The 24359-nt window shown below is 43.9% G+C and overlaps 1 protein-coding gene across 5 annotated transcripts in view; it reads right to left on the bottom strand.

Moving 5' to 3' along the window:
• Positions 1-17994: 17994 nt before the first annotated feature.
• The window catches only part of UNC13B (unc-13 homolog B), a gene marked incomplete at both ends in the record, with an annotated part of 221087 nt that continues 214722 nt past the window's right edge, over positions 17995-24359 (bottom strand). For 3 of the 5 annotated variants that reach the window (XM_079705886.1, XM_079705887.1, XM_079705888.1), the window contains 11 exons: positions 17995-18280; positions 18445-18604; positions 18785-18877; positions 21249-21396; positions 22316-22396; positions 22579-22635; positions 22745-22868; positions 22996-23148; positions 23388-23476; positions 23718-23795; positions 24266-24343. In XM_079705886.1, coding sequence (XP_079562012.1) covers positions 17995-18280; positions 18445-18604; positions 18785-18877; positions 21249-21396; positions 22316-22396; positions 22579-22635; positions 22745-22868; positions 22996-23148; positions 23388-23476; positions 23718-23795; positions 24266-24343 — 1347 coding nt within the window. Of the gene's footprint in view, positions 18281-18444; positions 18605-18784; positions 18878-19691; positions 19749-21248; positions 21397-22315; positions 22397-22578; positions 22636-22744; positions 22869-22995; positions 23149-23387; positions 23477-23717; positions 23796-24265; positions 24344-24359 lie in introns of all 5 variants that reach the window. The other 2 variants (XM_079705885.1, XM_079705884.1) reach the window with 1 other exon arrangement.

Raw genomic sequence — 24359 nt, 5'->3', positions numbered from 1 at the left:
GTAGAATCATACAGTATTTATCTTTCTATAACTGACTTATTTCACTTAACATAATGTTCCTAAGGTTCATCTATGTTGTAGCATGTCATAATTTCCTTCCTTTTTAAGGAAGAATAATATTTTGTTGTATATATCTCTATCTATCTCTATCTATCTATCTCTCTCTCTCTCTCTCTCTATATATATATATATATATCATATTTTATTTAGCTATCTGTCGTTGGACATTTGGGCTGCTTCCGCTCCTTAGCTATTGTGAATAATGCTGCCATGAACATGAGTATACAAATATCTCTTCAAGTCCCTGCTTTCAATTCTTTTGGGTATATACCCAGAAGTAGAATTGCTGGATAGTATGCTAATTCTATTTTTAATTTTATGAGGAACCACCATACTGTTTTCCATAAGCAGCTGTACCATTTTACATTCTCACCAACAGTGCACAAGGATTCTAATTTCTCCACATCTTTGCCAATAGTTTTTTTATTTAATTAATTAATTAATTAATTTTTGTCTGTGTTGGGTCTTCTTTGCTGCGCGCAGGCTTTCTCTAGCTGCGGCGAGCGGGGGCTACTCTTTGTTGCGGTGTACGGGCTTCTCATTGTCATGGCTTCTCTTGCTGCGGAGCACGGGCTTCACCTTTACCCAGACTAAGGTTCCCCTTTTCTTGGAGCTCTCTTGTCAGTCCACTTTTTTTTAATCCAATCCTGTTTCTAAGACTCCCAGTTTGGGTCCTGTTTTTGGACCCCCCTGAAGGAAGATCTGAGAAATAAAGCACACAATTCTAGAATACAGACTATCTTTACTGCAGGCATAACTCTAAACTTAATGATGTTCAATATATATTAAAAGCTTGGGAAACAATATTTATGGAGAATTGCTTGAAGGATATACAGCTTATCCACTTCTTGGGATCAGTTAGCTTGTTTGCTTGTTTTTTTGTTTTCTAAGCCAAGGCTCAACAGATAAGCTCTAGAAACTTTGTGAATTTTCTAAAATTGTATATACTTGTGCACTTTTTCTGGGGAGGGGTCCTAAGCTTTTAAAAGATTCTTAATATGCTTTGTTATTTAAAAAAGAGAAGAGCTGAGAATCTTTCTCTATGTACTCTAAAACTTGTTGTTACTTGGATTGAGACAGATCATCAAAGCCTTACCTCAATCGAATTGTTCTGCCCCAAGCTCAGAACGGCTTTTACTGAACAATGCTTTGGCACTATGCCAACAGCCTACATTAAAGGACATTAAAGGAAAACAGCTTCGGCCCTAAAAATGTGTTTAGGTAAATACTACAGATTCCGATAAAGACAAAGAGAGCAAGACAAAGATGGGCATAGATCTGCCTGGATATCTCAAGATCTTAACCAGATAGGATGTCTGTAAAGGCACAAATGTGCTGATGTCACCATGAGACAAGAACAGATTATGAACAGGCCAAGAAGGGTAAAATTCCCTATGGAAGAATTACGGTCAAATCGAATACCAGTACTAAAAGGTCCTTCCTTCATAAACTCAAGCGTGGGATTTGGAGAGCCACCAGTGCAGACATTAATGGCAATATGTGGGTAAATGTATATAACATCTTGCATACACACTGAGTATACATAAGTTTAAAAAGAGTTTAAGAGTATATATAAGTTTAAAAAGAGTTTACATAAGGTTTCATGTGAAATTTTTAACAACTCTCCCTTCTCAATCTCAGGTTAATTCTCTTTTATATAACCCTCATATTCCTCTGTTTAGCTAAAATCCATCCATCCATCCTTCAAAGCTCAGCTTTTAAAATTATAACAACAAATGTAGTTCAAGTGGAACTGATTTTATTTTACTAAACCAAAAGCAACCTCCTCTCCTCCTCAAACACACACGCTCTTTGGAAATCCCATCACTCTTTCATTGTTTTTCAAATTCTTTAAAAGCATGTATGTGCACAACGAACTACGAGAGGTTTTTCTTCTGTTGGCGAGAACCCTCCCACACAACAATCAATAGTTATTTGGTTGGAATTATGTGAAGAGTTTAGTTCCAGGCCTTGGTAGAAAGTCCAAGCTTTCTCCAAAATAGCCATAGCAGAAACTAATATTATTATGATAAATTATCATACTAAGGATGCAAAGTATATGGCCTGGGATTGAAGAAATTAGTTATTAAGTTGGACCTCTGTAAGAGAAACAAGTTCAACAAGACCCTTTTGATCATCTTACCTTAAGCTCACATGGAAAAAGGAAGAATGTCAGGAGGAGTATTCAAATCATGATTCATCTTATATAATATCAATAATCCCAATTAAATCAGTTAGCCCAGTGAAGGTCTCTGTTGGACTATTCCTATTTCCCCTTGAAAGTTCACGGATGAGAAACACTCTCTCACCTTTAGCTTTTCCTAAAGACACTTCCACCATGGTTATCATAGCAGACCTTTGGCTTTCTCTCTTAAATATCTTCAAAATTAAAGCACTTACCTGTCTGCCTCAAGTCTTTAGGTAGAACATCCCTCTCATTGCCCTCTAAAAAGAACACTGAAACATTACTCTCAAATGTGAATTAACACTGTCAGTGGTTATAACCAAAGACTTTCTATAATAATTTCAACTTTATAATTTTTTTCCTCCCACCTTTGCAGCAAAAATAGTCTCAAGCCAGGTCAGAGGGAAGTCAAATCTGAGTCTTGCACTAAGAAGTTTCTTGGAAATCCAAAACTGTAAGAAAATTCTTGGTGAGCTTCAATTCAATCCTATGAATGCTCTGAGAGTACAGGCTGTCAATTTCCTGGCTTTGTGGGTAGAACATGGTACAGTATAGTACTAAGCAAATACTATTATTGATTGTTGAAGTTGGGATATCTCAGCAGATATGAACTGAGCACTTACCTGAAATAAAAGGTTTATGTATTTCATCTCAGAGAAACATCACCTAAGAATAAAACAAAAACTCCTTGTCAGTTAGCTCAGGCCCTGCTGATATAATAATACCTACACAATTTATCAAAATTTACTGTGTACTGGACACTTTACTACATGCTTTATGTAGATCATCTTGTTCAATTTTCACTAAAATCTGGGCCTAAAAAGAGGATATTATTCTTTTTCACAGATGAAAAACCTGAGGCTTAAGAAGGTTAAGTGACTTGCTCAGGGTCACACAATCAGAGAGTGGTGGAGTCACAGTGATAGAGATTTGAATCCCTGTTTGTCTGACTCCTCTTGACCATGATTCTGTAACATCCCTCTTATAGATTTGGCCCCAGATGAAGAGGTGCTTGTCAAGTGGGCATCTATGGCAGTAACTGAGAACTGTGGTCAAATACATGATTCAGAAGAAGTATAATTTAAAGCCTTGAATGCCCAGATGCTCCTCTTCGATAGAGCTGGCACTGAACTCAAGATGAAATCCACTATTCTACTATGTCCACACATTTCATCATCCATTATTTCGTGAAACCTTAGGAGTTCTAAAATGGGATAGGAGAAAAAGGAATTGGTAGTCAGAGCTTAAAGTCCTAAAACAGTGACTGCAGAAGCCCTATTGGTATGTGTTTTGTAACCTGGACTCTTGTGTAAAATTTTACCTGAATAGATGGCTTTGCTAATTTAAAATAATAAAACCCTGGTTCCACAAGGGGAGTTTTTAAAAAATATCGAGACCCAGCATGCATCCCAGACCAACTAGAGCAAGTTTATGCGAGTTGCAATTTTCAGTGTCAGGTGATTCTAATATATTGCCAAAGCTGGGAACCGCTGCAATAACCTGATCTGCGCTTCCTCATTTGAGATAAAAGGAGAATAAGACCCAAAGAATTTAAAGGAGATCAGGACCAGAACCAGTATCTCTTGACTGCTAGCTGACTACGCTGTATTGTTCGCTCTCCTCAATCCAGAATGAACCAACTGTTCCTCTAAGGTATAGAGTGCACAAACCAAAATTATTATGTAACTTCATATTATCAGAGCTCTCTGTACCTTTAAAGAGTACTTCATATACATTCTCTCTTTAGATTCTTATACAGGGGAAGTAGGCAGGGCAAAACTTACATGTTTTAGAAATGAGGAAATCAAAGGTCAATTAAGTTAACTCACAGTAGCTTAAAGATAGGGGCAGAATTTAAATCTTTATATTCTAACTCCTGGATTAAGTAAATTAAATTTGGCAAGTGTTTATTGAGTGCCTAGTATGTGTTAGTTAAGACATGGTCAAAGACGCAAAAAATTAATAAGACATCATCCATGCCCTCAATTAATGTACAATCTTCTTGGAAAGACAGAGACAACTAAAATACTGCACTGCCTTCACAGCAAGATCTTTTTTGACCCACCTCCTAGAGTAATGGAAATAAAAACAAAAATAAACAAATGGGAAGATGGTTTTTTGGGGACCCTACTCCGCCATCTCCTTGCTCTGCCGGCTTTCTGAATAAAGTTGTATTCCTTGCCTTAATACCTTGTCTCCAATTTATTGGCCTGTTGTGCGGCGAGCAGAGTGAGCTTTGAGTCGGTAACACACAGAGCAGTTCAATCCAAGCTTTTATTTCGAAACGTGGCCATGGCCAAGCAGCAAGCAAAGAACCTTCCAGGTAAAAGACCTACTGCTGAGGAGACTGTCAAGATGGTGGAGGAGTAAGACGTGGAGATCACCTTCCTCCCCACAAATACATCAGAAACACATCTACACGTGGAACAACTCCTAAAGAACACCTACTGAATGCTGGCAGAAGACCTCAGACCTCCCAAAAGGCAAGAAACTCCCCACATACATGGGTAGGGCAAAAGAAAAAAACAGAGACCAAAGAATAGGGATGGAACCTGCACCTCGGGGAGGTAGCTGTGAAGGAGGAAAAATTTCCACACGCTAGGAAGCCCCTTCACTGGCGGAGATGGGTGTCGGGTGGGGGGGTGGGAAGCTTCGGAGCCACGGAGGAGAGCGCAGCAACAGGGGTGCAGAGGGCAAAGCGAGAGATTCCCGCACAGAGGATTGGTGCCAACCAGCACTCACCAGCCTGAAAGGCTTGTCTGCTCACCTGCCGGGGCTGGTGGGGGCTGGGAGCTGAGGCTCGGGCTTTAGAGGTCAGATCCCAGGGAGAGGACTGGGGTTGGCTGCGTGAACACAGCCTGAATGGGGCTAGTGCGCCACAGCTAGCCAGGAGGGAGTCCGGGAAAAAGTCTGGACCTGTCTAAGAGGCAAGAGACCATTGTTTTGGGGGTGCGCGAGGACAGGGGATTCAGAGCACCGCCTAAACGAGCTCCAGAGATGGGCGCGAGCCGCGGCTATCAGCACAGATACCAGAGACGGGCACGAAATGCTAAGGCTGCCGCTGCAGCCACCAAGAAGCCTGTGAGCGAGCACAGGTCACTCTCCACACCTCCCCTCCTGGGAGCCAGTGCAGCCCACCACTGCCAGGGTCCCGTGATCCAGGGACAACTTCCCCGGGAGAACACACAGCGCGCCTCAGGCTGTTGCAACGTCATGTTGGCCTCTGCCGCCGCAGGCTCGTTAAAAGGATCATACACCATGATCAAGTGGGGTTTCTCCCAGGAATGTAAGGATTCTTCAATATACGCAAATCAATCAATGTGATAAACCGTATTAACAAACTGAAGGAGAAAAAACATATGATCATCTCAATAGATGCAGAAAAAGCTTCTGACAAAATTCAACACCCATTTATGATAAAAACCCTCCAGAGAGTAGGCATAGAGGTAACTTACCTCAACATAATAAAGGCCATATATGACAAACCCACAGCAAACATCATTCTCAATGGTGAAAAACTAAAACCATTTCCTCTAAGATCAGGAAAAAGATAAGGTTGTCCACTCTCACCACTATTATTCAACATAGTTTTGGAAGCTTTAGCCACAGCATTCAGAGAAGAAAAAGAAATAAAAGGAATCCAAATCGGAAAAGAAGAAGTAAAGCTGTCATTGTTTGCAGATGACATGATAGTATACATAGAGAATGCTAAAGATGCTACCAGAAAACTACTAGAGCTAATCAATGAATTTGGTAAAGTTGCAGGATACAAAATTAATGTGCAGAAATCTCTTGCATTCCTATACACTAATGATGAAAAATCTGAAACAGGAATTTAGGAAACACTCCCATTTACCACTGCAACAAAAAGAATAAAATACCTAGGAATAAACCTACCTAAGGAGACAAAAGACCTGTATGCAGAAAACTATAAGACACTGATGAAAGAAATTAAAGATGATACAAACAGATGGAGAGATAGACCATGTTCTTGGATTGGAAGAATCAACATTGTGAAAATGACTCTACTACCCAAAGCAATCTACAGATTCAATGCAATCCTTATCAAACTACCAATGGCATTTTTCACAGAACTAGAACAAAAAATTCCACAATTTATATGGAAACACAAAAGACCCCAAATAGCCAAAGCAATCTTGAGAAAGAAAAACAGAGTTGGAGGAATCAGGCTCCCGGACTTCAGACTATACTACAAAGCTACAGTAATCAAGACAATATGGTACTGGCACAAAAACAGAAATATATATCAATGGAACAGGATAGAAAGCCCAGAGATAAACCCACACACATATGGTCAACTAATCTATGACAAAGGAGGCAAGGATATACAATGGAGAAAAGACAACCTCTTCAATAAGTGGTGCTGGGTAAACTGGACAGCTACATGTTAAAGAATGAAATTAGAACACTTCCTAACACCATACAGAAAAATAAACTCAAAATGGATTAACGACCTAAATGTAAGGCCAGACACTATAAAACTCTTAGAGACAAACATAGGCAGAACACTCTAGGACATAAATCACAGCAAGATCCTTTTTGACCCACCTCCTAGAGAAATGGAAATAAAAACAAAAATAAACAAATGGGACCTAATGAAACTTAAAACCTTTTGCACAGCAAAGGAAATCATAAACCAGATGAAAAGACAACCCTCAGAATGGGAGAAATTATTTGCAAATGAAGCAACTGACAAAGGATTAATCTACAAAATTTACAAGCAGCTCAAGCAGCTCAATATCAAAAAAACAAACAATGCAATCCAAAAATGGGCAGAAGACTTAAATAGACATTTCTCCAAAGAAGATATACAGATTGCCAACAAACACATGAAAGGATGCTCAACATCACTAATAATTAGAGAAATGTAAGTCACAACTACAATGAGGTATCACCTCACAGTCAGAATGGCCATCAACAACAAAAAAAATCTACAAACAATAAATGCTAGAGAGGGTGTGGAGAAAAGGGAACCCTCTTGCACTGTTGATGGGAATGTAAATTGATATAGCCACTATGGAGAACAGTATGGAGGTTCCTTAAAAAACTAAAAATAGAATTATCATATGACCCAGCAATCCCACTACTGGGCATATACCCTGAGAAAACCATATTTCAGAAAGAGTCATGTACCACAATGTTCACTGCAGCTCTATTTACAATAGCCAGGACATGGAAGCAACCAAAGTGTTCATCGACAGATGAATGGATAAAGAAGATGTGGTACATATATACAATGGAATATTACTCAGCCATAAAAAAAAATGAAATTGAGTTTTTTGTAGTGAGGTGGTTGGACCTAGGGTCTGTCATACAGAGTGAAGTAAGTCAAAAAGAGAAAAAGAAATACCGTATGCTAACACATATATATGGAATCTAAAAAAAAAAAAAAGCTTCTGAAGAACCTAGGGGCAGGACAGGAATAAAGACGCAGACATAGAGAATGGACTTGAGGATACGGGGACGGGGAAGGGTAAGTTGGGATGAAGTGAGAGAGTGGCATGGACGTATATACACTACCAAATGTAAAACAGCTAGCGAGAAGCAGCCACATAGCACAGGGAGATCAGCTCGGTGCTTTGTGACCACCTAGAGGGGTGGGATAGGGAGGGTGGGAAGGAGACACAAGAGGGAGGAGATATGGGGATATATGTACATGTACAGATGATTCACTTTGTTATAAAGTAGAAACTAACACACCACTGAAAGGCAATTATACTGCAATAAAGACATTAGAAACAAAAACAAAAACAAATGGGACCTAATGAAACTTAAAAGCTTTTGAACAGCAAAGGAACTATAAACAAGAGGGAAAGACAACCCTCAGAATGGGAGAAAATATTCACAAACAAGTCAACGGACAAAGGATTAATCTCCAAAATGTATAAACAGCTCATGCAGCTCAATATTACAAAAACAAATAACCCACTTAAAAAATGGGCAGAAGGGGGGCTTCCCTGGTGGCGCAGTGGTTGAGAGTGTGCCTGCTGATGCAGGGGACACGGGTTCGTGCCCCGGTCCGGGAAGATCCCATGTGCTGCGGAGCGGCTAGGCCCGTGAGCCATGGCCGCTGAGCCTGCGCGTCTGGAGCCTGTGCTCTGCAACGGGAGAGGCCACAGCAGTGAGAGGCCTGCGTACCGAAAAAAAAAAAAAAAGGCAGAGGGGACTTCACTGGTGGTGCAGTGGTTAAGAATCTGCCTGCCAATGCAGGTGGACACAGGTTTGATCACTGGTCTGGGAAGATCCCACATGCTGCGGAGCAACTAAGCCCGTGCGCCACAACTACTGAGCCTGTGCTCTAGAGCCCGTGAGCCACAACTACTGAGACTGAGTGCCACAACTACTGAAGCCCACGCGCCTAGAGCCCATGCTCCACAACAAGAGAAGCCACCACAATGAGCCCGCGCACCGCAATGAAGAGTAGCCCTCGCTCACCCCAACTAGAGAAAGCTTGCACACAGCAAGAAGACTCGACGCAACCAAAAATAAATAAATAAATAATTTTTTTTTTTAAAAAAGGGCAGGGGCTTCCATGGTGGTGCAGTGGTTGAGAGTCCACCTGCCGATGCAGGGACGCCGGTTCATGCCCTGGTCCAGGAAGATCCCACATGCTGCGGAGTGGCTGGGCCTGTGAGCCGTGGCCGCTGAGCCTGCGCATCCGGAGCCTGTGCTCCGCAATGAGAGAGGCCACAACAGTGAGGGGCCTGTGTACCGCAAAAAAAAAAAAAGGGGGGGGCAGAAGGCCTAAATAGACATTTCTCCAGAGAAGACATACAGATGGCCAAGAAGCACATCAAGGAATGCTCAACATCACTAATAATTAGAAAAAAGCAAATCAAAACTACAGTGAGGAATCACCTCACACTGGTTAGAATTGGCATCATCAGAAAATCTACAAACAATGAATGCTGAAGAGGGTGTGGAGAAAAGGGAACCCTCTTGCACTGTTGGTGGGAATATAAATTGATACAGCCACTATGGAGAACAGTATGGAGGTTCCTTAAAAAAGTAAAAATAGAATTACCATATGACCCAGCAATCCCACTACTGGGTATATACACAGAGAAAACCATAATTCAAAAAGACACATGCACCCCAATGTTCACTGCAGCTCTATTTACAAGAGCCAGGTCGTGGAAACAACCTAAATGTTCATTGACAGATGAATGGATAAAGATGTGGTACATATATACAATGGAATATTACTCAGCCATAAAAGGGAATGGAATTGGGTCGTTTGTAGAGATGTGGATGGACCTAGAGACTGTCATAGAGTGAAGTAACTCAGAAAGAGAGAAACGAGTATCATATATCAACGCATATATGTGGAATCTTGAAAAATGGTACAGGTGAACTGGTTTGCAAGGCAGAAATAGAGACATAGTTGTAGAGAACAAACGTATGGACACCAAGGGGGGAAAGTGGGTGTGGAGGGGCGATGGTGGTGGGATGAATTGGGAGATTGGGATTGACATATATACACTAATATGTATAAAATAGATAACTAATAAGAACCTGCTGTATAAAAAATAAATAAAATTCAAAACAAAACAAACAAATAAACAAACAAACTGCCTGACTTAACCCTTGGAATAGCTGAAATGGAAAACCTTCCTTGATTGGCCTTGATGACAAAGTCCAATTCTCTTCAAATTCAGTCTGTGGCTTCTAATTTCTTCCTGACTGTGGCTATTAATTCTAGGGAACATAAGGGATTTGAATATAGCTACTGCATCTCTAGGCAAGGCCACGTAGCTGAAAATTCCTTGATACGGGTAGAGAAGAAAGAATGGTGCAATTTCAGTGAGATTCATTTCATACTCTCCAAAGCCAAGGACATGACTCAGCAGAAGACTGGGAGATTCCAAGACAAAGGACTAGATGGGTAAGAAAAGGTATTCACAGAAATAATCTTTTCTTTTCCACAGCATTTAGATAACTGGACAGTTTACAACTTATGTTGTTGAAGATAACTACTGCACACTAACGGGGAAAATAGCATGTAGGAAATAATATTTGTATCTATGATTCAGGATGATAGAGAAGGTCACAGATGGACAAGAGTACTCAAAAAAAAACCTTTTCATGAGGAATTCATCAGACACTGCAAAATGCTGCCATGCAGATTTTATTATATAAAAGATAGTAAGAACACCAGGAACCCATGTTTTATTTATGGACTGAAAAAACTGGTCAGGAATAGTCCATCAGAGTTTTTCTCAAATTTTAACATGCATCAGAATCACCTGGAGGCTGGGTCCCTTTCTCCCCCTTCCCGCCACCCCTGCCCAGAGTTTCTGATTTAGCAGGTCTGTGGTGGTGCCAAAGAATTTATATTTCTTACAAATACAGGTGATGCTGATGTTGTTGGTTCAGGTCTAATACTTTGAGAACTGCTAGTTTATCATAAGGTCCACATTATACTGGATACACACACACTTGTTGCAAATTATGGCAATTTACTTAACTCTCTATTGTTGACTTTGGAAATGATACTCTCCCCACCAACCTAATAGCCAAAAATAAGACTACTCAGGAAGAAGTTATAGCTAGTCCCGTAAGGAGACAATCTATTTTACAGCACAAATATATTTGTTCGGGCATTTGACAGAGGCAACCAATGAGGTACATCTAGCAAGTAGGAAACAACATTGCCTTTAAAAACCTTTACCTATCTTGAGGCAGGCATGAATTTTGTTTCTCGTACTCAAAAAGAACACCCTTTGGATCTCTCTGTACCTTACACATTACCCAGAGTCCCATTCTCATTCTTCTTTTCTCACTATTCACTTTCCCTGAGTTTTCTTACCCACCCCATGGCCTCATTAAAAAAAAAAAATCTATATATCTATATCTATATCTATATATCTGTCTGTCTGTCAGTGGTTAGTAACTTTGTTCAGGTTAAGAAATTCCTTTGAGGGTTTCCCTGGTTGCGCAGAGGTTAAGAATCCGCCTGCCAATGCAGGGGACACGGGTTCAAGCCCTGGTCCAGGAAGATCCCACATGCCGCGGAGCAACTAAGCCCGTGCGCCACAACTACTAAGCCTGCGCTCTAGAGCCTGCGAGCCACAACTACTGAAGCCCGCATGCCTAGAGCCCGTGCTCCGCAACAAGAGAAGCCACCGCAATGAGAAGCCTGCGAGCCACATCTACTGAAGCCCGCATGCCTAGAGCCCGTGCTCCGCAACAAGAGAAGCCACCGCAATGAGAAGCCTGCTCACCGCAATTAGAGAAAGCCTGCTTGCAGCAATGAAGACCCAACACAGCCAACAATTTAAAAAATAAAATAAATTTATTTAAAAAAAAAGAAATTCCTTTGGGAATTTAATTAATGCTATAGACACTTCATAAAAATAAACATATATACGTATACATATACATTTTATATCCAATTCAAGACATTCAGAGATTCTCACTCAAGTCCATAGGCCCCAGGTTGAGAATCCCTACTTGTATGCTAATGTTTCAAATATATGTATCTTCAGCCTGAATTTTTATTCTGAGCTTCAGTAGTACATATCCAAATATCTACTTAACATCTGTATTTGGATGTCACACAATTGCCTCAAAATCTACATGTATTGGGCTTCCCTGGTGGCACAGTGGTTGAGAGTCTGCCTGCCGATGCAGGGGAATCGGAAGGGGACACGGGTTCATGCCCCGGTCCGGGAAGATCCCACATGCAGTGGAGCGGCTAGGCCTGCGAGCCATGGCCGCTGAGCCTGCGCTTCCGGAGCCTGTGCTCCACAACGGGAGAGGCCACAACAGTGAGAGGCCCGCGTACCGCAAAAAAAAAAAAAAAAAAAAAAAAATCTACATGTATTGAGGAGTGACTGTTTAATAGGGATGGGGTTTCCTTTTGGGGTGATGAAGTTCTGGAACTGGATAGTAATGATGGTTGTGCAACACTGTGAACATACTTAATGTCACTGAATTGTACACTTTCAAATGGTAAATTTTACATAATGTGCATTTTACAATAAAAAATCTACATTTACAGAACTGAAATTATCTCTATTCTCCACCCCCCACACACCCAAAATTTGTGCTTTCTCTTACATTTCCTGTCTTTGAACATGTTACTAGTCTTACCATTTACCTAGTTGCCCAAGACAGAAACCTGAGAGTCATCTCTGACAATGCTCTCTTTCATTCTCCCACTTACAATTAATCATGAAGTGCTGTACGTTCTTCCTCATTAATAAAAAGTTAACTTGGAATAGTCCTCTACAATTATCCCCAAAGCTTCTACTTAAGTTCAGGCCACCATCATTAGCCTCACAGTCTCCAGTTTCATACCTTCCCATCCTCCACCTCAACCCCCCTTCAATTGACTCTTCTTATCTTGCCAGAGTGAGTTATCTTTTTGCTTAAAAACCTACCATTGCCTTCAGGATAAAGTCTAAATTTCTCTTCATGACCTGGCCTCTGTTTACTTCTCTAGTCTTATCTCTCAACATCCTCCTACACAAAGCCAAATGTCCAGTGACATAAGCTACCTGCAATTCCCAGCTCATCACCAACTTTTTTTTTTTTTTTAAGCCAAGTGCTAAGTGCACATACTACTCCAAATTCCTAGAACTTCATTTCCCTCTGTTTAGACCTGGCTAAGTTCTACAGTTAAGATTCAATTTACATCATCTTGCTCAGGAAGCCTTTCAGATGTCCCAAAGATGATGGCCTTACTATGAGCTCCCTTACTATGAGCTTCTATGTTCACTTGTATCTTAACATTTATACTTTAAGTTGAAGTCATCTGTCTCCTTTAAAGACCACATTATCCTTGAGGGTAGGGACTATATATCAATGCACCTCCAGTACCTAAAACAGTATCCAGCAGGTGGTATGTTCTAAATAAATATTTTTGAACGAAGAAGTGATGCCCTAGTGAATAACAGGAACCCTGATATCAGAAGTCACACAACTTTCCAATGACTTCCTACCTTACTCTGTTAAAAGCCAAAGTCATTACCATGGGCTCTGACTTCATCTCCTACTATTCTCCCCTTCATTCACTCAGTTCCAGCCACACTTTAAAACCATGACTGGAAAAATATTTCAGCCAAGGAGCCATTTAAGCATGTGCAGGAAGGAAGGAACTAAAATATACTGAGCCTCCAGCATGTATCATGCCCTGTGCCAGGCACTTTCATGTGTCATATCATAGAATCCTCACAATCACTCCAGGACAAAGGCATTGCTCTATCGCCATTTCACAACTAAGGAGACTAAGTCTTACAGTAGATTTCTGAATTTGAACAGAGGGAAAACTCTATTAGAAAGAGTCCATAGTGGTAACTTTTCCTTCCCTAGATACCTTTTATGCTGGTTATTCTGCTTGCTGTGCCTCCTCCCAGCCAACTTCCTCTGCCCTGTTCTGGGAAGCTGACCTCTATGAACTACATTACCCAGACTACCTTGCCCCTGGATTCTTGAAGGTAGTAGCTGGAGACCAGAGGGCAAGAGGAGAAAGGTTAGGGCATTTATTTCTCTACTTCCATGCTGCCTTGTCTAAGTTCTTGCTCTTGTCAGGCAGTCCGTCTTTCAGATTGTAGTTCTAACTGGGCCCTGGTAACAACACTTCCCTTTCTTTCCCTTGAGGCCTAGGAGTGCTACTGACTCACCACTTTGGGGTTTCACCGTTTCTTTCTAGTTTCTGTTAACACTGACCATACCTCTGTAAATCACCCTTTGGTTAAACACTCTTCAATTAAATTCTTTTGAATGCACAAACTTTTTCTGCAAGGACTCTGACTGATACACTAGGAAAACAATAAATGGCATGTTATTCTTCTCCTTTGTTCTTACATTCATTCAATTTCCAGTATCTACAGTCAAGTCTCCTTCCTCTCCTCTAATCTGAATCTTCCCATACTTCCATGTCTACATGGCCTTCTAAGAAGTCTCTCTAAATACTCTATTACCTACAGAGCAATGCTGCTGTTACCATTATTATGCTGAATCTAGTGTGACATTAGCACTCTGTTGTCCTTGTAGTTCTAAGACTGTTTAGCTTTGTTAGTCTGACCTCCCTGGCAGGGCAATAAGCTCATTAGGGGTAGGAAACTTTAGCAATTATAATCTCCAAACAAACATATTTTAGCTTGAAAGAACCTTAGAGTTTACCTTGTCTAACCACCTTATTTTACAGATGGGAAGGTTCAGGCTCACATAGGGAAAGACTCTCTCACAGCTGTACAGTGGCAGACTTAAGTTCATCATCTAGGTTCTCCCTATTACTTCACCATGCTGTGATACTGGTTACTTAGTAGGCACTCAACATGCTGATAACCTACTCTTAAATTCATACAAGGGTTTTTGTTTTGTTCAGTGCTAGGCTCCATGCCTAGAAGAGTACCTGGCACATATTATGCATTCAGCAAATATTTATTGATTTTGAACCCAGGACACAGCAAGACAAGTTCCTTGGAAGTTATCAGAGCTCAGAGGATCATTTGTAATAATGACAATAATCCCTTATACATGTATAGTTTTCAAAGTGTTTTCACATTTAAATAAGCCCATTTGATCCCTCTGAAGTAAACATGGCAGGAATTCATAGTCCATTTAACAGATGCAAGCAACAGTCTCTGAAAAGTTAAAAGTCAAGGTCCCCTGAGAAGTATGTAGCTGAGCTGAGACTACTGTTCATGTTTTCTGACTCCCACTTCAATACCATCTTCACTACTCCATGTTGCTTCTTCAGCTTAGCCATTCTGCTTCAAGATATGCGAGGTTCATTCACGGAGCTAGTCCAAATATCCACAATGACTAGGTGAGTTATATACTTATGCCGATAGAAATGATTTTGCTTTTTAAAAAAATCCACTATTAAAGGTACTTCTATTCTACTTCTGATTAGATACAGCCTGCAGAATACCCCCAACTCTCGATACTACAAGGCCTGTTATTTCCCACGGAGAGGAGGGTTACGATCTATGTGTTCTGAAGTGAAGAAGACGGCACTTTTGAGACATCACTTCTGGTACAGACCAGAGCCAGGCCCTTTTAAAACCAGCTGTTCAAAGAGAAACAACGCCTTGTGCTTGGCCTGATCCCACCAGAGAGGAGTTGGCACACGATTTCTTCAAGATCAAATGCACCAGGAAGCTAACTGCAGATATTTTGATTGAATTCTCTTATAAAAAACACTTTAATACAGATTTCACCCTGGGTTTTAGCTACTAGTATGATCTCTGATCCTAATCAGGGCATCACAGAAACCAAGGATAACCTAAACATATATAACATATATCCAACCTGTTTGGATTTCAGTTTCCATTAAGAGCTCAAAGTATTGGCACAGAAAATTACCAAAAGTCTTATATCAGGGATCACAAACTCAAGTGTCTACCACATACCAGGGAAATAATGTAAAGCCCAGAATGACAAAATAAGGAGTAATGGAGTCTATAATGAACTACAGAAAACTAATTTGCTAGTTGCTTCTCAGCTCCAACCACCTGTCACTTTGGGGGAATGTCAGCTAAGAGTTAATAGTTCTTCTGATTATTTCCTCAAAGGCTAGAAATACTCATTTTAAAAACGTAAAATCTGGTTTTAAAAAGTTAGCTACTGATTCAAATCTGCAAGCCTTTTGTAAGTTAGTCAGCCAGAGTTTGACTTTTCCTTATGAAATAGGTTTCTTGCTCCATATGACAGAGGAATGAGAGCAAACGTGCCACTTTCAAGTCAACTATGGTATAGGATTCATGGCTTCCCTCTCAGACAATCTGGATAGTGCTGGAAAAGCGGACAAAACTCCCTAATAGGAATGTACCTTAGCTGGAGGTTTTGCGGGTATCTGCTTTATGAGGTAACCAGATAAATGGATGCCCTCTGGGAGGTATTTGGGGGATAAAGATCCCCTTTGCTAGGTATCTGGGCAGGTAAGTCCTCTCTGGAATATCTAGGAAACCCGTATACTCGAGTATGGGGATGGGGAGTACTGGGAGAACAGTTAACAAGAAAGTATGAAGACGGACAGCTGTTGGGAAGTACACAGAGCGCTAGGAATGCGAGATAGTATGGGGGTACAGTCTCTCTTCGGTGTTGGGAGGGAAAAGGCGATACCTTCTCCTCGGGCGCCACCTTCGGGCGCCTCTTGCTCACCATCGCTCCGCAGCCACCGACTCCAGCGACCGCCATCTTAATGCACCTTTGTGCGCAGGTGCCCCGGAGCCACACGATCAGGCCAGAGTAGAGCCCCGCCTCCGGCCACGCCCCTCCTCCCCAAGCCCGCCTCCAGCCACGTTCCCTTTCTCAGAAATCTGCCCCCTCTCCCCCCGCGGTTTGAGGCTCCACCACTTGGGGGTGGGCGGTGGCGGGTGGAGAGCAGGAAGGGACCACTTGTCTAAAACCTATCATTATATAAGGAAGTCATTTCTACAGCTTTCCACACTTTAACAGAATTATCAGACCCCAAAGGCTGCTATAAGATAATTTATTACAGACTAGCCAATAATCTCTTGTAACAATGGCACGTACAATAATTTAAAACAGCAAAGATTCCTAGTTTCTTATTTCATGTAATGGCCAATGGACAATGCAGAGTCCTCAGGAAGTCCAAGAGGCTGCTACTGAGGTTATCGAAGGCCTTTCTCTGAGCAAGGGGCCTGGGAAGTCCACATGACCCTCTGGAAAATGTTTGTCTCTGACCTCCCAGGGAGTGTTGAGGCCCCCCCTTCATCCAGCCGGTACAGAGGGATCCCAGTCCAAGTTCCTTCTGTAGGGTTGAACGTCTATGAGGGGAACTGCAGCTGACCTAGATGAAAGGGAGTGAGGACAAAGGCTGGATTCTTTCTGCAAGGGGGAGGACCGCCAGAAGGCAGTGGCCATAGCTGAAGAGGACTCTTTCTAGATTGATTTCCACAACTTTTGGCTTTGTTCAGGGCTTTTTCACGAAGAAAATACAGTCCTCTCTCCTGGATCCTTCAACTAGCTCTCAGGTGCATACACTTAAGAAGAGCTTCTCATGTCCTGAAGCATCACTCCTCTTCCTAAAGGAGTGAGGTAGGGGGACTCCTGGGCAGGTGGCCCCTGGTGCTTGGGTTCCAAAGAAATTCTGCTCAGGGCTCTGAAGCACCATGGGAACCTGGTTCTACTCATGACAGATAATCTGGGCAAGGGATTAGCAGAGCTCATTTCTGAAAGGTTTCTGGTTCAGTTTCAATGCCTTGTACTCACTTGAGCTACTCTACACCAGTAGATTCTGCTCAAGGGACAGGCTGAATTCTATTCTGGGTGCTCCTGCCCTGGCCATACTCCAATCCAGACCACAGGGCTCAGCAATACCTGTAGACTCAAATGATTACTTACCTAATTAGGCACAAGCTCCAGGCCCTCTAAACTTGTTCTTCTAATGATTGGTATGTACGGATCTAACTGGATAAGGTGTGGTATGGAGAGGGGTAGAGAAGGGGTGTGGGAGTGGAAGAACCTCTGCCAAGAATGGCTGACACTCTCAGAAACGTCTGCCCCGCTGTGGAAAATCTCGCTGCCTGGTAACCCCCACAGCCCAGCTCCCAGCATCACAGACCTGCTGGTTAGGGACTCATGACCCTTTCTGTGCAAAGCCATACTCACACCACCCCAAACTTTTCCTTAAATGTCCTTAACGGAATGAGTCAGCCTCTTGACTACGAGGACCCTAAGATACACAGTAACTCCCATTAGCCCTGACTTGTGGAACTGGTGCCACCTGGTTGGCACAGAAGCCTAAGTGCTCAGCTCCCCTCCTCCACGGAACGAGACTCCGATTTGAGCTTCACAAACTCTCGGGCCACTTCGTCATTGCTCCTCTGAGACAGAATCCGGAGAATGGTCATGCCTGTCTCATCCATGTGGATCTTCCGGCCCAAGGGGCACCAACAGGCACAGCTGCCCTTGGCTGCCACTTCCCTCAGAGGCATCACAGCCAGCCCCAGAACACGATCCTCCCGGGCAAAGCAGTAATCCTTCACACATATTTGCAACTCATAGGCTTCTGGCCCCTCTTCATTTCCCAGGAGGCTGTGAGCACAGGGTAGATGGAAGGTGGGAGACCAGAGCTGAGGGCATCCTCAAGTGAATTCACCCCAGCTGCCATCCAGCCCATCCCTTCTCTCCCCTCTCAATTCTTACCCCCCAGATCACCCCCATCCCAGAGTCCTTCAGGCCCCCATCCCATAACTTACAAGTGAAATGTCTCATTGTACTTGGGGGCCCAGTTGTTGCTTTTTGACTTGGTTGTGAACTTCCTCTTCTTATCACTTTGGTGAGGGCCAACCATGGTTACTTCCACAAAGGGCCGGAACATACCGGCTGTCTGCCACTTGAGGTCATTGGCAGCCACCACTGCACAAACATGGGAAACCTGTGAGAGATCCCATCAAGCATTCCCAGTTCTTGAGCCCCGGGTGGCATTCCCCTTGGAGGAGGGCTAAGCTGAAAGGCTGGGATAAGCAGTCCCTGCCTTTGACTGATGAGGCCACTGGGCAAGAAAAGGTCTGAGGTCTGTAAGTCCATACCACTCACCTTTCACTGTGACCTTGTGCTCCCCAGTTCCAGGATGTGTAAACAAGTCCACCTGAATAGAGACTTCTCCCACAGGATCATCCACACAGGACCCTGAGGGACAGGCGGACAGATGATTCCCCCATTGGAGAACTTTAAGACTTTAGGCCTAATTATTCCGGGTAAAACCGTGGATTTGGGAGGCTACTATCCTACATCCTAAAGCAAGAAGTAATCACCCACAGAAGCTATGGGGAAGTAAGTAATGGGAGAAGGAAAAGAACGGGGATAAAGAATGAGACTATGTATTAAAATACAAATCAGGGTGACAACATCTTAGGCGAAACATCTTCCAAAACTGCACCTGGAATCTCTCAGGTTCCCCAAACCTCTTCTAGCCTGCAGAATTTTTCATTGAAAGATGCTGGGAAAGGACAGTGCTGCCACCTGTATTTTTGTCTGAGAATTATGTCCACCCCATGGTGTCTCAGCAGAACAATGCGGGTCCCATCTAGCCAAAAGCAGCACCTTCCCGCCGGCGGAGGCCCCTTCTTGGGAGGCTGCCCTGTACAGAATGACTTTTTCCTACTCAAACCTGGACCTCTCTGCAAACAGCTCCCCAGTCCCTCTGGCCAATTTTCAGCCTCCCCTCTGTAGAGGCCTCACTCTATTTTGGGAAAACACCAGTACCCTACACCCCAGATAAAACTTCTTTGTCCTTAGATGGAGGGGTGGGGGAATTCTGAGGACAGCTATTGTTAACCCTGTCTCAGACTGTAGGAATACACTGCCCATCTCTGAAACTTGGGATAGAGCCTCTGAACTTTGACACCTGGTTCCCCCAGCCCTAACATAAGCAGCTCATTCTAGTTCACAGGGGACAGTGTTAGCCCATATTAGATTCACATCTGCATGGTATATAACGTACCCTTTTCCGGCTGAATGTCCTCATTAGCAGTAAACCTAATACCTTTCCCATCATGCACTGAGGGAGGACAGGCAAGTCAAGAGGTAGCAGCAGTAGGACAGAGAAAGAAGAATCAGTTAGAGGTCTAAGGAGTTAACAGCAATTCAGGGCAGCTCTACACATATTCTGAGGGAGCACAGAGATGGGGTAGGGTGGAGAGAGAGGTCAAAGAACTGGGGTCAATGCTCGAATGCTCCAAATTATACTTAACAGTTTGAAGATCAACCAAATCATGGACAGAAGCAGTAGAACATACAGAGAGAAGGTTTCTGAGACCCACAGGGCACAAAAGAGAAAGTCGTAGGCTCTAATTTCCTAGGCCTTTAAATGATAAAGCAGTGGGTAGAAAACGTACACTCACAGTTGCATCCTCCCTGCAGTCGCCACCCCTGCCTGCGGTTACTTCATCTGTGCCCATTCCAGTCTCTCCTCATCTTTATATCTAGCTTAAAGCTCAATGTTTCCAAAAGGCCTTTTGGATTAACTCCTATCCTCCCTGATGTTACAGGCGTTTACATGTACTCAGCTCTGTGAAAGATCCCCGTCTCCTTGAGCAAGGCTCATAACTTCTTTTGCTCTGTTTTCTTCTCACTCTGGACTTGAAATAAGAACATACGTGGAAAATGGAGCAGTACTGCAGGTCCCTTGTATTTTTCACCTTCCATCAACTCTATTCTAACTGCTTAGATCCCTCTTCCCCTCTGGGTCAGCTCTGTGCTCCAGATCCACAGCTCAGTAAGGCCTAAGCCTTCCCACTCCCCACTCCACCAGGTTCACTCCTCCAGGCAGCATGCCCAGGTCTCCCTGGAAGGAGCAACAACAACTGCGCCTTGAAGGTTCTTTCCAGGAGGACCTTCCCAGGGTGAGGGTCAGAATTTCAGTCTGAGCCATGTCTAGGCAGATGTGTTTTGTTATGAATGGGCCTGCCTAGAGGCAGGGAGGGGTTCTGAGAACTGGAAGTCACTGGGAGAAAATCAGCTGCCTGGGTTCCCTGTGCACTAGCATCACCCATGAGGCCGGAGTCTCAGCTCTGCAGAGCCCCATGATCCGCACCCTCCCTTCAACTGCTCCCGTGGTTTGCCTCTCTTAGTCTTCTCCTCACCCACACTGGAGAATCTGGAAAGTCTTTTGCTTTCTCTCCCCTGGACAGCTTCCAACTTAGGCTCCCAAAGCTATAAGTCTTCATGAGTGTCTCAACCACTCATTCTCAAGGCTTCCTCACAGATTTTTCCTACCAAACAGGGTATACTCCTTGAGCTCAACACACATGCACTGGCCAGATGATGTCTGGCAAAAGAAAGCTCAGGCACATTTCCCAGGTCTCTGTGATTCTCCTATCTGGTATGAGTGTGGGTTGGGGGTAAGTACTGTGATCCATCAAGAAATCCTGGTGTCTGAGTTCGAAGGGCTTTCTGAAGAAGTACTTGGATCCTCCCTGAGGGCTACAGGATACTGACTCCCTAGGGACAGAGAGGTATCAGGAAGGGGAGGTGGGGACCCAAAGCCCTTAGGCCTTACCCTGGGCAATCTGTGAGCGCACAAAGGTCTTGATGAGTGTGTCTGTGGTCTGTGTGTACAGAGACAGGGCATAGCGTAGGGACTGCAGATGTGGGCTCTTCTCCAGGAAGGTTTTCTTCAGCCCATTGCCTCCTGCATGAAAGTATTGCTGAAAGACAAGAATAACTGCTAACTGCTACTGCCTCATCCCCTTGCAGAGAGACAGCTCTCCAACAATGTAACTCAGAGAAATGACATCTGAGCAGAGGCTCAGCGAAGATGCTGGAAGAGGATGGTGAGCCATTCAATAAACAACAATATCAGGAATACCACACAGAGCCAGTCATAGTCTCTCAGGTGAAGAGTATTATTTGAATATCTGGCAGGAGTGGTAAGGGATGGTCATGTTTCTGGACGTGATGCTTGAAGGATGAATCTATCTGGACAAAGATATGTGACAAAAGCATTTCAGGAAGAGAGTAGTCAGAAGTGTTGCTTTACCCCTGGGAACCCTTAGAGCACTTTATACCTATGACATACCTCTCCGAAGTGCCCTAAATCACAGCCCACACGTACCTGCCTTATTTATCACTTTACCAGGTTATAAGTATCTTGATGCTAGGAACCATATCTGATTCTCTCTGCATCCTTCATAGTGCATAGTGCCCAGAACACATGTTGCCTGGTTGAATAAATGAATGTGTAATAGGAAAAAAAAATCCTTCGAAAACCCAAATGATTTTAAACATAAGAGAAGAGGTCAGCCAGATGTCGGGTATTAGGATCTGGAAGATTAATTCCCAGTGGAAAATATTCATGAATGACAATGAGGTACAAGGTGAACTAGACTGTCCGCAGAACCCAAGAATAATGTTCTAGGTCTGTGGCGATTCACCTGAGACCAAACAGGAGGTACCTTTTTGGTTGGTCCCCAGCAGGAATATGGAATAGCAGAGAAAGATATGGACACAAAAATCACTCTCTTCTGGATGTGGGGTGGCAAGAGCCCAAGGGACACCTAATCTGGCAGAATGGAATGCCAGGACCAAGTGGTAGTAAGATTGTCTGGAGGAGGGGGAGGTCTCCACCTTGATGGTGTCCAGGGCGAGGTCAAGGACAGCACACTGCTTTGGAGTGAGACTCCGGGTTTCCTCTCGTGCCATGTGGTCCTAGAACCCCAGAGAAAGCAACAGCATCAGGACAGCTTATGGCTGTCATCAAAGTCTTTCCCCCACCTGTCAGCCACAGCTACATGTTCCTCTCCTTCCCCTCTGCTTCAGTCTTCAAAGCTCAAATTTCCTTCCTTCCAGGCAACCCCCAGCCTCAGAAGGACCCCACACATCCAGAGTACCTTGAGTTTGGAAAGGTGGCTCAGCTCCTTGGCAGCAGTGAAGATCAACTGGGTGCCCTGGGCGAGAGCGAATCAGTCAAAAGCAGAGAACTCCAAACTAAATCAGGAAGCATGGAGCAGGTTTAGGGAGACACAGCAGGATGAAGTGGAAGGGAGGTGTCCTTACCGTCTGGTCAGTAAGTGGGGGCAGGACAATCATCCTCTCCATTGTATTCATTACCACCCGCCAGAGCTCCTTCAGTACCCGCTTCAGGACCGTCTTCTCACACACAGTGGCAAAAAGTGTGAGGCTGCAGGACCAGGCAACAGGTAAGGATGGGGTGAGTGCTTGAGAGTTCCCCCTCCCTGAGAGGCTCCTCTGCCTGACTACTTCTGCCCTGTTTGTCCCTACAGGACAGTCCTCAGTGCCGTACTCACTTGCCATCCAGGAAGTCCATGAGGGGCCGGAGCACACTATCTGCATCTTGAGTCACTGAGGCCCGGGCGCTGGGGGATGCATTCCCTGGGCCCCGCACCTGGCCCAGGATGTCGGCCATTTGTTGAACACACTCATCAATCCGCACCTGGAAACTACACATGTGCCCACAGTGCAGCCCTCCCTGCCCCAAATGCACACTGTCCCTAAAGCAGCACCAGCTATTTGGTCCCACTCCAGCATACTCATGGTGTAGCCCCAACAGGGACAGCCAGCAGGAAGAGGGGGAGGATCCACATATGTGCAGCTGGATGGATGAGTGTGGGGCAGGGGATCTGGGATTGGCCAGGCACCACACCTGGCTCTGAGGGCCGTGTGTTCTGGGGCCACCGACCTGTTTCCAAACACCATGCTGAGCTCATCCAGAACCGTATTCAGTTTCACCTGCAGCTCCTTCAGACCGTCTGCAGCTTCAGGGTCCAACTGTATCCACAGGAGGCAGGCTTGGCTAAGCTGGTTCTCTTATGCTTTCCTCCCTTCCTGCGCCCCCACTCCTCCCCCCTAGGGCCTCTACCCCAATGCCTACTCAAATCTCTCAGCTCAAACCACTCCAGACCCCAAGCTAAACTCCCGGTCTATACCCAGTCAGGAGAGGGTGGAGTTCTGTGGCCAGGGAGCTCAGGAACAAAGGGAAAGTGCAGCAACCCCAAACCTTAAGACTTACCTCCTTGCCTCCCATGGCCTCAAACATTTTCTCCAGCTGGACCCTCAGTTGCTGCATGTTGTTCATCAGGATGCAAGGCTTTGGGGACAGAGAGAAGTGTTGAGTTTGGCTCCATTCAGCACAGAACTCATCAGTCTAGAGTCCCTCCCTCTCTCACATTACTCCAAAAGCCACAGGGAATTTACAACACATATTACATGTGTCTCTCCCTAAGCACTGAGATCTGGAACCAATGCAGACAGCTCTCCTTGAATGAAGACTAGAAGCAAATGTTTCTGCTTTTAAGCTGGGTGGTGGGCCCCAGGTGTTCATGGGATTACCCTTTATAACTCTCTGAATGTATTAAAAAGAAAGAAAGAAAGACTAAGCAAAGGCCTAGCTCAGTAGAGAATAAACTACCAAATGGAGGCACAAAGGAACTCCTCATCAGGTTCTTATTATTTTGTGGCATAATCTCAAGCATAGCCCTGCTGGGAATCACAAGTCAGGAGAATCACCCCACCCTTAGCTCTCAGGAGAGCTTCAAAAGCAAAAAGCCTAACCCTCACCATTTTCTCCTTTGTGCAATAAGCTGGGAAGTTCTTTGATAAGATGTCTGCATATTCCATCAGCACCTTCCCGATGGTCTGAGAAAAGAGGAGA

This window comes from Hyperoodon ampullatus (assembly GCF_949752795.1).
Source record: "Hyperoodon ampullatus genome assembly, chromosome: 6".
Lineage (NCBI taxonomy): Eukaryota > Metazoa > Chordata > Mammalia > Artiodactyla > Ziphiidae > Hyperoodon > Hyperoodon ampullatus.
This window is presented reverse-complemented; position numbering and strand designations above follow the sequence as displayed.